We start from the raw sequence: 14,969 nt of genomic DNA, 5'->3' as shown, positions 1-14,969 counted from the left end.
CATTCATGCACCACCACGTGGAGGTCTTACAACCACCACTATGGGGGTGGCCGACCCTCCTCACGAACGCCTATGCCCACTCACGAGCGCCTATCTCGGGCATAGGAGCCAGCCAGACCCGCCAGGAGGTCTATTTGGGGCCAGCATACATACATATATGACACAGTCTTGCAACATGTGGAGGTCTTACAACCACCACCACTGGGGACTGTCCTCACTACCTATGCTAACTCAAGAGAGCCTATCTCGGGAGTGCCTATGTCGGGAGCCAGCGTGGGACCAGTGGGACTATCCAGTGAGCCAGGTGACATAGGGACACTCCTCTCAGCCTCACGCATTAGCTTAATTCCAATACCTTAATTTCTGCCTCCTCCTCACTCCGTCCTCCAGCATGCCGTGACTTAGAAATGGTTAGCATCCCAAATGCTAATTAATTTGCTTTTGGAGGAGCTGAGAACAAGGAGAGTGCAGGCTCCCTAAGCTACTAGTAGTGAGATCTGGCAAAGATACAAGTTTATCTTTCATGTATCGTTTGCAAAACTGTCTTTGTTGAAATGGCGTATAATTTCTGTTGGAGGTTTTGCACGTCGGACATGGGGGAGAGGAGAAGCTCAGGGTCTCCTTGGCTCCTAACTTTGCTCTTCTGCGCTCCAAGTGCCCAGGGAGCAATCCAGTGACCTCCATACCCACCTGAGGGGAACCCTAGGCCCACTAAACTCTAGACCAGATCCACCCCCCATACTCCCCTCTGTCTAGGCACCCAGTAGATACTCGGTTCTGATAGCTCTACACTAACCTCCATAACCACCCCCACCCCTCTTTGCACACTCAAACTGATTGCCTTCCCAATGTGTTAAAAGATCTATTTAATGTTTTTCAAAATCTTGTGTCTACAAGATGACACTGCGCTTGTCCACGAGAAAAAAAAAATTCTTGTGTATGTAGGGGAGGAGTTATGAAGTTGGGTGGGTAAGGGGAGGGGTGCAGAGAGATTGGTTCATAATGCAAGACATTTATTTGGGGTGGAGTATAGTCAAAGATGAATTTGATCCACAGAGCTATCCAAAACCTTTCAATATTGAAAACAATACTATCTATCAACTGACAATATTCTCTGCCACCACCTTCTGAATTACTGCAAATTGTGACTATTAGTTTTGTTGTGTTTGAGGATATCTTGAAGCCTTGTTCCAGTAAAAAAAATACATATAAGTAGTTGGACATTTATTATGTAATTAGTTAAACGGGTGACCATTTTCAGAGTGTTTTAAAAATATTGGATTTCGCAATTATCTAATTGTATCTCTGCAATTCTGTCCAATGAATTCCCAGGCCCCCAAAACATGGGATTAGTACACAAAATGTACTTGTCTAGGATAGATAATGAAGGAATTATGCTATTTTAATGTTTTTTTGGCCATCTCGGACGCCATCATGAAAATAACACCTTAAAAGTGGTCAAACTTTGGTAAACATTTAGTATGTTATTCAGGACACCTAATACTACAAAAAGACTGTTGAGAACCTTTTTTTTTTTTTTTTTTTTTAGGGTACGGTGCTTTTTTTCATAAATGCACCCGCTTATTATTTTTATGTTGGAACACTTTACTTTTTGTACTTTATATATACCAAATAAAAGTCCAAATTGGCATTGTTTAACCCTCCCTGAATATCTATCTAATGTTGAGGCAATGCATGTGAGCAAAGTACATCACCATATTCAATCACACTCACACATGATTGCTGTGTGTGGCAGGGGCAACATGAAGCCATGTCATTAATTAATGGAAATATGAATTTATGATTTTAGTAGTAAGAACCTTTTTATATACACATCCAAACCAAAGGTGCATAGATTAATTCATTTTGTTGAGAATTGCAGGCCTCAATACAGAGAAGCATTACACAATGAATACTGTGATTAGGGATATGTCTAAAGAAGTCTCATTTGCAATAAAACTGTACTAGATCTCACCACACAACCACTGGTTATTGTTTAATAGCATCTTAGGCTATGCAGTAACATCTTATTTGACATAAATGTATGTTGTTTTTCTAAATGAGGGAAGGTAGAGGAGTCCTCAATACAAAAGTACAATTTCCGCCTAAACTAAAGGTATGCTTAAAGGACTATATTTCAGTATTTCTTTATGTAAATGACATTCTGACTCTTTGGTGATGTAGGGTAGTTCTAAAGAATAGCAAAAAAAAAACTAATTTTGCCCCAAAATAAAATTTCACAACAATCCATTTCATTAATGGGAGACCCTAAAGACAAGAAAAAACATGGTTGTGTTTTGTTCTAACTCGGGTAGGGGTATCTCAAAATCTGAGGGCCTCTGCTACAAGACTATTAGTAGAAACTAAGGCCATCAGTAACACCGTTATGAGCGCCAGATGCTTCATGCTAATCTGGAGCATCGGTTCAAACGGTGCCCTTGACAGAGCGTCCAGCACCAGACCCAGGTCCCAGGATGGCACCAGGGACTTGGATACTGGCAAGAGATGTCTTGCCCCTTTCATGAACCGACATACTAGGCGGTGCTGACCCACCGTGTCTCCACCTATGCCAATGTGACACGCCAAAATGGCTGCCAGATAGACTTTTAAGGTGGAGGAAGCCCTGCCCTTGTCCATTAAGTCCTGTAGAAAGGACAGAATGACCGTCAATGGGGCATTATAAGTTATAGTGTGAGTCTCACTCTCTTCACACCACAGCTCGAACCTGTGCCATTTCACATTGTAGAGTCTACAAGTAGTCGGGGCTCTGGCACCCTGTTTAGTCAAGATGACACTCTGAGGCAACTTTTTGGTGCCCAGGTTAATCCTTTCACTGGCCAAGCCCAGAGAGCCAGTCTCTCTGGGTGTGGGCCAAGGACCCCACCCCCTGCCGGCATTAGCATGAGCCTGCGTAACGGCAGCCCCGGGGGAGAACGTACAGTCGAGGTGTGATCCCCAAGCATCGGTGACTCCACTCTGGGGCCACCGATATCACACTCCTCCACTCGTCCCACAATCTCGTGATTGCGGGAGCGAGGACGGAAAGTGGGGAAAGGCACACAGCAATGTCCCGGGCCACTGGTACCGTAGCGCGTCCAGGCCCAGCGGAGCTGCTCCCCACACTGAGACGTACAAGCGACATTTCTTGTCGACTTATGAGGCAAATAGATCTATCTTGGTCGCCCAAAACGAGCCCAGAGTAGTTCTGCTATGTCCGGGTGTAGAGACCATTTCCAATGGCACCATACCCTGGACAGCAGGTCTGCCCCTTTGTTCTGGATTCCAGTCACATACGATGCTTCGAGAGATAGCAACCGTGGTGTGTTCCAGATTGCCGACACGTGCAGCACGCGTAACCACGCAAGGTTCTGCCTGTTGCGGGTGGCTCCCCACCCCAATAGGCTGGCGACCGTGGTCGCCACCTCTTCGGAGCCGATCCCGTCCACCGGAGGCCCTACTGAGAGGAAATGTAGGTTCCCACAGTGGTAGGGGTGAACCACCTCTCGTAGTGTGTGCCGCTGTGTCGCGAGGCTCGCGAGCCTGCTTGTAGCACCAAGTTGTCTGTGTGTGTCGGTAAACGAGAGCCTCTTCTCCTCAGAGGGGCGATCGTCGCTGGTGCACGTTTGATGGGGGCCTTTGGGCTGAAAGACAAGCGGAGCGGCAGGACCATGCGCTCGTAAACCCTGCCTTTGAAAATGAACCACCCTGTGTGGCGGATGAATGAGAATGTGAAACTATGCGCCCTTTAGGTCCATGGACGTAAACCCGTCTCCTCGTAGGAGGAACGCTGTTGTTAACATTACTAAATTAAACACGTGCAGGTACTCGTTCAGTGCCTTTAGCCCCCCCCCACTTTCTTTTTGACTAGGAAGTAGCGAGAGTGAACCTCACTTTGCGCCTGGTGTCAGGGTACCTCTACTGTGGCCTGTCCCCCTAACAGGGAGAGAGCCTCTCCCTGTTAGGGGGACGCTCGGCACCCGCTCGGCCGCTCGGCCCCGCGTTGTGACAACCTTACAAAAGCTGAAGGTCCCGGCACGGATTGTAGCACGTACCCCCTTGAGAACGTGCGATTAGCCCACTCTGGGGTTCCGCACCAAACCTATCCTGAGGTTTTGTGAAGACTGCAACCCCCTTTTTTGAGAAAAGATTATTGTGCTTTTCCCATGAAAATGATCTGTCCTGCTGCCCTGAGATGTCCTTGAGACTCTGGGGGCAGCAGGTTCATATCTCTTATGTTCTGGATATTTTTCAGTTATACAGAACGTGGGACGAACTGCGGGAGGTGGTGTTGTACACCGTCACCCCCCGTCTTCAGGGCAGCTATTGCTGCTGTCGCTTCCCGTGTATGTTCTTATGGGTGGCTTTGCGACCCTGCTCCTGGGGCGGGCCCCTGGGGCCTCTCGGTGAACGGAAGCGGTGCCCCATCCCTGGTAGTTGCCCTGGCCTCTGTGGCCTTCGGGCCTGCTGGCAGGGACGGCAGGTGACACTGAGTGCCGTGGCCTGGTACTTCGGTGCGCTGGTGTCGGGGCTCGTTGATGTGCAGGTGCGGTGGAATGCGATATCTTCCTGGAGGTGAAGGCCCTCAAGGGCTCTCCCTGCTCCTGCTTCGACTTCCAGTCGGCCATCAGGGGGGCGATGGTGTCCCCAAACAGACCCTCCTGCTTCACGGGTTGGTCCATGACGCTGATCCGTTCCGTCTTGCAGAGGTGGGAGAGGTGTAGCCACCTCGCTCTTTTCGTGGTGATGAAGAACGCCATGGAGCGGCCGATGGCGGTCAGGGCCGCTGCAGTCATCTGCAGGGACTTGTCACCCAGACGACGTAGCTCCTGCATCTGCTCCACCGTGGGGGTATACTTTGCGGCCTTGAAGAGCTGCGTGGTTGATGCCCCCATGAGCACGGAAGAATTCAGGAAGAGGAGGAGCCTGCAGAAACTGGAGAAGAAGATGATGCTAAGCTTTAGGGTGTGCTTGTCGGTGTGCGAGGAGGAGGAAGATGAAGAGGAGGAGCCTGCAGAAACTGGAGAAGAAGATGATGATGCTAAGCGTTCTTTTAATTGTTTTATATTATCTGCGGATCGTTTCTCTTAGCCAGTGGAGCTTTAGTTACCGTGAGCTGTGTTTTCTTTTGCTGTTGTTTTTCCATCTTCCAATCCTATAATGTCTTAAAAACAGCGTGAGAGTCCTTTTTGTTATTAGCGCAGTAGTTCCTGGCCAAACAGGAAACCGGTGCATTTCTGTTTCTGTTTCCCGGCTGGATGACGTCATTTTCGCGATAAGGACGCCGTCGCCACCGTTTCAATAGAAAATAGGTTATGAAATTCATGGAGTGGGTGTTGTGAAACATTTGCCACTCACAAAAGATATACAATTTAACTTTAGTTTTTTTGAAAAAGTTACCTAGTATAGCTTTAAGTAAACACCACTGGTGCGCATGCATTGCATAGCTCAACTTTTTTGAGGTACCAGCCTAAAACATCACGCAATATGCATAGCCATTAACGTCGCTGCTGCACTAAACCTGATCCCAGGTCAGGCTAAAACATCACACACTACTTCATTGCGTTTCTCTCCTGATTAGTGCTGCCACGCGCACACGCAGTCGGCATACTACGGGTCTTCTCGGATCCACTCGGGTATTACACATAATGATAGACAGACCGAGTTCCGAGGCAATACTGACCGATTCCGCCCGCCCCCGAGTGATTATGATAAAACATGGATCAGACCCATACGGGTCTCGGGTTCTCTCAGGTATTTTCGGAATCGGGGGGCCCGTGAAGAGCTCTAGTGGGAAGTGAAGTCGGCTCTGGGCCTTGACTCACTCTGCTGGGTAACTCTGAGGAAGGCTCCTGCCAACCACAAGTTTCCCGTCGAGCTAGCTTTGGTAGCTAGCAGGCCGCAACCCGTGGAGTCAAGATTAGCCTCGGTTTAACCAAGCTGCAGCGTGAGATAGCCTAACAGCTATTGCACATTAGTCACTCGCTAGCTTTCCGTGCTAACGAGTGCTACTAGGCTAAGCTGGAGTTAACTTGTTAGCGATCGAAGCTAACTCGTAATAAACGCTAGGAGCGTGCCTGAAGCTACTAGCTCAGGAATATTACGGAAAGAACTTTGTGTTTTAGCACTTTGTTAGCGTCTCGCAGTCACAGAAAATGATCCTGGCCAGTTGAAACTTAGTTGAAGCTAACAAATCTTTCAGAGAAACTGAGGAAACGCTCTGCTTTCAGGCGAGAAGTCCTGATTATATAGGACGGAGGGCGGGACCTCCGGTCAGGGGAGCGAATCAGAATCCAGCCAACGATATTGTCTGGAAGTGTATCAAGAAATGCTTCTGTGTTCACGCCAGGGGGCGCTCTCCCATAGCGAGACCTCGAAGTAGAGTATTGAATATGAAACTGTATGTTTTATATTCTGTATGTCACTTTGCTAACTTTCATCGGACGATTATCTATCGCCATCGTCGCCTTTGTAACACTCCCCCGGTGACAGGATACTGTTACCATTCATCAAGCGATGATGTTCGTTATTATTTTCTTAGTCTTCTTAATTTTGATTTCCTCCTGATGGTCGGGGGTGGAGGACCTGTGCGTGCTCTCTGCCCGTTTCGGAGTGTCAGAGATACCGTAAGGCATTCACTACATACCATACCCATTCTAGGGTCCATTTCCATCGCACTGTGGCATAGGACCACCTGGCTGAGCCCGTCGACCAGATGGTTAGTTGAGTAGAGTAAGTCGGGCTGACAGGATTCTTTGAGTCCTTCTTCGAACCGTCGTGTCGGTTCGCTAGGCCTTCATCTCCCCTCGGGCTGGGGAGTTTGCATGTTCTCCCCGTGTCTCTCAGGGTAGTTGATACCCTCACAAAAACATGTAGTAATCCTGGTCACTAAACTCCTCCCCCATGACAGCCGAGGCGCCTGATGGAGGGGAAGGGAACTGGTTGGAATAACGTGTTCCTTCCACGCGCTACGTCCTACCAGTGAAACTCCCTCCTGTCAGGTGACAAGAAGGTCAGTTGGCTCTCATGCATTGAAGGAGGCATGAGCTCGGCCCTGGCCTCCCTAGGCTGGTGAGGGGAGTGTAGTGCCCAGGATCACTTAGCAAATTGGCACCGGGTGAAAAATAAGGGTTACAAAATCGTGGGATAAAAAATTTAAGAGAAAAAAAGAAACCACAAATATAATTACAGTTATAAGCATTCATAACAGTACTCACAATGCAATCCTAATACATTATAAATCATTTTATAATGACACTTTCGAATTCATCCCATATTCCCATGGTAATTATCATAGTTGTAAGACATTATAATCATGTTATAATGCTTTAACACTTCCATGACGGCCGTCAGCCCATCCCATACGCAACCTGAGTTAAAATCAGAATGACCGTTCGTTTCCTGCTATTCCATTGGCCAGTGTGTCCCCTCTGGCTTCAGACGATCCCGACACCTTCTCCCCCGCGCTGCGGAGCACAGCGGGGGATTTCATTGTCTTTTAAATACCTATTAATTTCAATTCCACTCTTCTCAGTGAGCTCACATTATATGTTGTTGCAGGCAGGCAGAAACATTATAGGCTAACTTGTAATGGTAACTGCAGATCCTGTATTTAACATATATATGTTTTTAAAAGCGTGTAAAAACAGCGTGATCTGTAGCATCACATTAAACTCTTCAGTGAAACATGGATAACCTTTATGAACCACTGAAGCCTCTGTCTAATTACGTGACTGTCTCCATTGTCCAAAACACATGGATATCTCTTGACAAACCAATATTATTATTATTCATAATAATATTATTCACATTATTTGCCTAATAAAGAATACGATGAACGCACAGGCTGTTATGTCGCATAATCCAAGTAAATCCACCGTGCGTAAAGGTGAGTAGTAACAGTCCTCCTAAAATAAGATCTGGGAACAATATAAGGATCTCGAGCGCACACCTTATTAAGATGTTTGAACGACATAAGGATCTCGAGCGCACGCCTTATTAAGGGTTTTTTGACGAACTTTAGACTAGATTTTCTTACCTTAATAAAAATTGTCATGAATACTATGGTTCCAGTCGCTAGTTTAAAGTCTCCTTTCAATCGTCATGATATGTGTTTTGCTAAATTATGGTCCCATTTATTTTAAAATTTCTCCAGGAGGGGCGGGATGATTTAATTGACAACCTACCCAACCAATAGCATTCATTCCCCGTATTTTACACATGAGCTTTGGACCTATGCCGACAAACTGGGGAAGCGGATTTTCCATAAGTGAAAAAAATAAGCTTTTATGAGCCAATGAATATTGCAGTTTCATGAAAAGTATTTGTTTGCCCCTAACACATACATGCAGACTCACATCTGTTTGAAACTTTGCAGTAATGTAGAGGGTCATTCCAAGTATCACTGAAACCAATCTTACTCCAATTGGTCAAAGGGGGGCGCTATAGCAATTTTTTGAAAATGCAAACTTTAGACAGGCAAAAGTCATGCCTCGTTTGGCCGACAGCCGTGAAACTTGCTTACACATCTGCCTTGACTCATGAGGAACACATCTAGCACTTTGACCAATAAGCTCCGCCCTTATATTTTCCGCCATATTGATCAGTTTGAAAAACATTTAAACCCAGGATTTCTGAGCAATTTGCGTGAAACTGTGTCAAATGTGTGAGCTCCTTTTTCACCACTTCAGGTCTGTTGGTCCAATGGCTTGATTGCTTAATCATCTGCCTTGAAACCACAGGGTCGCTAGTTCGAGTTTCACCTCATACAGACTTCATTATAATTGCATTGCACACAACATGACTATCAATGAATACTTGTGCAATTGTTAAAGATAACGTCAAATGCTCATTTCAGAGTAGTTATTTTCAATGTATGACGTACTTCATTCCCCCTTTTATTTTGTTTTGTTGGATTCTCCTTTTTCACTGATTAAGGCTGTGGATTGAATAGCTTGATCAGTAAAATGTTAGTCTCATGTTCCGAAGGTCCCCGGTTGAAACCCCACTCATTACAGTTTACATTTAAATGTCATTGTACAAAACATGACCCTGTTAATTCAGACATGTGCAATGTTTTAAAAATAACATTAAATGATTTTTTGAGAGTAGTTTTTCATGTATGACATACTTTCTTGTGAAAATAGCCGATCTACAATCTCACAACTTTTCAGATAGCAACGCGTTGTGAGCTTGTAGATCGACTATTTTCACTAGTTACCATTCCGAGGAGACAAAAAAAAAATCAATGAATAAATGTGCAATTGTTAAATGTAACATGAAACGCTTATTTGAGAGTAGTTATTTTCAATTTATGACGTACTTCATTCCCCCCTTTGTTCTGTTTTTTTGGATTCTCCTTTTATCATTGACCAGGGCTCTGGATTGAATAGCTCGATCAGTAAATTCTTACCCTCATATTCGGACGGTCCCTGGTTCAAACCCCTCTCATTACAGTTTACATTTAAATTGCATTGTACAAAACATGACCCTGTTAATTCAGACATCTGCATTTAAAAAAAAATAACATTAAATGTTTTTTTGAGAGTAGTTTTTTTTTTTATGTATGACATACTTTCTTGTGAAAATAGCCGATCTAAAATCTCACACCCTTTCAGATAGCAACGCATTGTGAGCTTGTAGATCGACTATTTTCACTAGTTTCCATTCCGAGGAGAAAAAATCTTTATTGGTAAATGTTTTGTGAACCAGTGATCTAGAGTAGTTAACGAAACAGAGGCTTGGTTCATAACGGACGGAAAAAGCTATAGATATCAACAGACACCATCAGGAAGGCCATATCTCTAGCTCAATGAGAAGAGAGGCAGCCTGTGAATCCATAGGTCACTGGTTCGATCCCTCTGCCCAACAATGTGTTGAGGTGATCGTCATTTAGAATTCTCAGTTTTACAAATAGTGTTTCTTGAGGTTAGGTCGTTGTTTTACTGAGGTTAAGGTTAGTGAGGGTGGGTTTAGAAAAGAGTCATCAGCAACCTTCCCCCTATTCCCATGGATTGGATCCACCCCTCTCACCTGCTCTCAGTCATCACCAATCACACCTGTCACAACTCATTAGTGGCCTGGTGGCTTTTTCTTTGAAATAATAAGTTTTTCAAATATTTAACTTTAAGCGCCCAATGCCAAATGCCTGTCATATGCTGCCAATTACAGCATATGACAGCTGTAGTTATTGTTACTTTGCAGATTTAATTATTAAAACACCTACAGTAACCACATACAGCCGATCTACAATGTGACGCATTATGAGCTTGTATATATATAATAAGCAATCCATGCTGTATGATAACTTACCACACATGAAATCCAATTCTGTCTATCCAATAGCGGAGTCAGTACACTGTCTACCTGCCAGTCTGTAGGTCCCTGGTTCCAAGCCCAATTTAACCAGTCCAAATATAATTAACTGAACAAAAATCATGACTTTGTTAATTAATGCATGTTCACTTATTTTCTCTCTCTCTCTGCCTGCCTTCTCTCTCTCTCTCTCTCTCTCTCTCTCTCTCTCTCTCTCTCTCTCTCTCTCTCTCTCTCTCTCTCTCTCTCTCTCTCTCTCCCTCACTCCCTCTCTCCCTCTCTCCCTCTCCCTCGAACCCGCTCGTTGCTGCTTGCAGCTATATTTATATATTTGACATGTATTTTATCAGACATATAATATTATCAGCTCTTCCTATATAAACCCATTGCATACTTCAAACTCCATTTTAACCATGTTAGGTTCATAGAAAACCCCCCCCCCCCCCCCTCCCTGTCATTTTAAATTAAAACAAGAACAATAATGCAAAAGTAATTGCCCCTCATGCATTAGAAGGACAATATCAGTCAGCCAGGATGGATATGTATTTTTAAGGAGTCTAACATGGTTAAAAATTAGTTACAAGGGTTTATATAGTAATGCTCTGAAAGCATTAATAAAAGCCTTAAAGGGTTAGTTCAGATTTTTTGAGTATTTTTTATAGGAAATACTTACCATTAATGTAGTGGTTGCAAAGGTATTAATTGATTGCCCGAGTCCCGTGGTCAGAGTTATGGTCCGTTTCTGATAAATATGAAGTAGTTCCGGTAGATTAGTAGATTTGGTGGGGGCCGCTCATTAAAAATAAATAAATTAAAAAAACTAACATCATTTGTATTGTTGACCTATTTCTACCATATAGAGCAGGTTTCGTTCAATTTCGACCCCTCTGTCACATGGTACTAATGTTTGTGTCCAGAATCACTGTGCCGTGGCAGCCTACTCACGCACAAAATATATGACACAAAAAATAGTACCATGTGACAGAGGGGTCGAAATTGAACGAAACCTGCTCTATATGGTAGAAATAGGTCAACAATACAAATGACGCTAGTTTTTTAAATGTATTTCTTTTTAATGAGCGGCCCCCACCAAATCTACTAATCTACCGGAACTACATTCATATTTATCAGAAACGGACCATAACTCTGACCACGGGACTCGGTCAATCAATTAATACCTTTGCAACCACTACATTAATGGTAAGTATTTCCTACAGAAAATACTCAAAAAATCTGAACTAACCCTGCCTCTTAAAGTTGTTTGCAATAGCATTACAAACAAATATATTCAGACTCACTAACTTACCTATTATGTCAGCGTTTAACTTTAACTAAGCTGTGTTGTTTTTTTATTAAAATTAAAACATAGTTTATTATGCATCTATTAACTATGCACTTCAATCACGTATTAACAGGTAAATGGATATGCAAAATTCTGGAAACCTGGTTAAAATAAGTGTTAAATAGCTCTATATTGTGATAGTACTCATTGCTATAGAGTGTTTGTTCAGTAAAAGGAGTCTCCCATATTCCTCCAGTTCTTTATTAAACTGAAAATGCATTTTTACTAAAGAGCTGGAGAGACCCCTGTGACCAAACAAACGCTCTGTAGCAATGATTATTATCAGAATATGGTACTTTAACCTTTTTAACAAAAAAAAATGTTTAGGAGGCGGAGCATGTCGCAAAATGGTATTAATGCTGGTCCAGTCAGAAACAGAACTGAAACCATGGGGCTCTTCTATTAGTGCTATATTATATACATTTAATTTATTACGTGTATAGCCACGGAACAATCCGCCGTTGTTTCTTCAAATTGCAGCATATGTAAAATACTTATACTACAGACTTGGTTGGAGTCATCTGTAGGAAGACATACAATGTTCTTGGTGGTCTTTGTAACTGGACAGGATGTGAATGGGACAAACTCGAAAAGAGAAAAAATAAAGGGAAAAATATCAATTAGACAGAATATTATGTTTAAAAGCAGCTCACATTCTGAATGTCCATATCCAGTGACGTTGAGCCACATCCGTAATGAAATGATTGTGATATATTATGGATGTGTTCAAAGTCTGTAAGGTATAATAATTCTGTACCAATACGTAGTTTTACAGCCTGTTTACTTTAAAGTATAACTTTGAATAGATCAGTCAGCCACACGTCACCACCAAAGCCGTGCCCCTTCTCAGGGAATGATCTCCATTGTCAGCCTATGCTATTAGACAAACATTAGCTTTTATAGTTTAAAAACACTGTCCAATATCCTTTTGATTATTTCCGACAAGTTGGAAATATTCTGAGCATTTCCACACTATTTGTTTCAATAATTTGTTTGAGCTTATGGGTTACTACTGTATCTGTTCCGACCTGCTGCCGTCACATGAGATAGATCGATAGATATATAGATAGATAGATAGATAGATAGATAGATAGATAGATAGATAGATAGATAGATAGATGCAAAATGCAGAAGTAATCTGATGTGATGTCACCAGGTCAGAGCAGCTACGCAGAGCAGCTACACTTACATTATATATTTATATATATATATATACAATAAGGGACACTGCTTAACACATTGACTTCCAGAGTTTTTTCAGAACAGTCTGTAGCCTCTGCCTGGGTTTTGAACGATTTTGGTACCTGTTCGCGTAGCCACAGATTGTTTTCCTCCAGTATGATTGATCCCCAGATGGTTTCTAATCACAGATGAGATTCAGGTGTGGTTTCACAAATGTCAACGAGGTCATTTTGACCTCGTTAACATGTGTTGTTTGATGTTTGAATATAGCTCAAAACCAGTAGTTTTAAACCAAAAAACAATGTGAATTGTTTGTCCGTTTGAATTTTAACATTGAAGTGAATGGAGCAGCAAATCTTTGAAAATTTTTAGCTCCTAATCTGTTCGAAATTCGAAAAGGGTTGAAATTATAAAAAAAAAAAATCTTTTTTTTCTCCTTTTTTTCAAAGACGTATATATACGTCTTTGGCAGGCAACAGCTGATTATTAAAAGACGTATATATACGTCTTTGGCAGTTAATGTGTTAAGCACTGACTCATTTGGTGGTCTGATATATTATTCTTGTGAAACTAATTATGATTTTGTCTTTTCACTTTCTGAGAGTTTTTCATGTTGAATGTTGTTTTTTGGTTTTGTTTTTCTTCACTTAACTGTGACATGGTGTTATTGTGCAGGTTCTGTGCTGTCATTTGTAAAGCCCAGAATGGAGGACCAGTCACCTTCAGCATCAGTGGCAGCTCCACAGACCCAGGTACGGTAGGCTACATAGTTTAATGTTGTCTTCTTTATTCACAGCTTTACTTTATTTGTTTATTTAGACGAACGCTGTATGTTAATGAACAGTAATGTAATGTAAATACACCAGACTCATAGCTGATTTTCATCCGCAGTCCCCACAAAAACACATCAAAACAAGCAACACAAGAGTACATTACATTTTAAAAGGAAAATGGAACAGAGATACACATGAATCATCACACCTGTAAAATACCAGTTTGTGAAACATTAATCAATGTGGGGTAAAAATATACGGGTACGTGGCGCTGCTCCGACGGCCCGCTGCTCCGACAGCCGGAATCCGGGCTTAAAAAGGCTGGAAAAAGAGCAGATCCACAAGCCTGTAAAAGCCTGTTGTCGTGGGGCGCAATACCGCCGGTCCCCGGTCCCTGGTCCCCATCGGGGGTCCATGGACCACCTCCTACCCTAGGGACGGTGGCTCCCGGGGCGGGTAGAGCGGGCGAGTGTGCACCCGGCACTGTGCCGTGAGGCACTGGTATCCCTGGCCCTTCCCCTGTGTGAAGGGGAGAGCCAGGGAGAAGGGCCGACTGGTGCCATCTCATAGGTATGGACCATGCCCAGGAAGAGGCACCTTCCTGGGATAGCGATGGGTTCAGCGAGGCCCAGAATCCTGGTTCTAAAAAAAAAAACTAAAATGTTTAATTGTCTGCATGGGCTCCAGAGTCCCCGAGGACCCCCTGGAGGACCCCCCCAAATATCAACTTTTTTCGGCTTGTCGATCTGCTCTTTTTTGGGGTAATGCGGCCGGTACCGACCGGCCGTGGGTTGCCCGGGGCCGGCGGAGAGCTCGTTGGATCCGGCCCGGGGCTGCGCACGCGTCGGTGCCCCCCCCCCGGGTCCCACGTATGCTGCCCGGGGCAACTGCGGCCGAAAAAACAGAAAAACGGTCCGGAGAGCCCAGGAGCCCAAGGGCTCCCTCCCTCTCCCTTTAGTGAAATTTTGCATGGGGGGGAAAGTGGCCACTTGTGCCATAGGGTATACAGGGACCATGGCCGGACATGGTCCACCATATTCGGGGCGTCCCCATGCCTCGCAGGGCCAAAAACCCTGAAGGTTTTGGAAAAAGTCCAGAGCTTTGGGCTCAAGGCCTCTCCCCTGCTTGAAATTTCGCATGGGGGGAGAGTGGCCACTTGTGCCATCGGATAGGTAGGGACCATGCCCAGGAAGAGGCACCTTCCTGGGGTAGCGATGGGGCGGCGAAGACCCCCAAAATCATGGTTTTCAAAAAAAAATCAAAAATGTGTTTGTATGGCCTCCAGAGGTCCGTGGTGACCCCTTGGAGGACCCCCAGCCGAAAATCTCTTTTTCGGGTTAAAACGGGCGGTACCTCCCAGT

At 44.1% G+C, this 14,969-nt stretch overlaps 1 protein-coding gene across 1 annotated transcript in view; it reads left to right on the top strand.

The window, feature by feature from the left end:
* The window catches only part of LOC311041235 (uncharacterized protein), a 254,350-nt gene that overhangs the window by 108,136 nt on the left and 131,245 nt on the right, over positions 1-14,969 (top strand). The window contains exon 9 of the mRNA XM_084086139.1: positions 13,511-13,587. Coding sequence (XP_083942265.1) covers positions 13,511-13,587 — 77 coding nt within the window. The remainder of the gene's footprint in view (positions 1-13,510; positions 13,588-14,969) is intronic.

The sequence above is a fragment of the Gymnoscopelus microlampas genome, assembly GCF_963454915.1.
Source record: "Gymnoscopelus microlampas genome assembly, contig: SCAFFOLD_31, whole genome shotgun sequence".
Classification (NCBI taxonomy): domain Eukaryota; kingdom Metazoa; phylum Chordata; class Actinopteri; order Myctophiformes; family Myctophidae; genus Gymnoscopelus; species Gymnoscopelus microlampas.
This window is presented reverse-complemented; position numbering and strand designations above follow the sequence as displayed.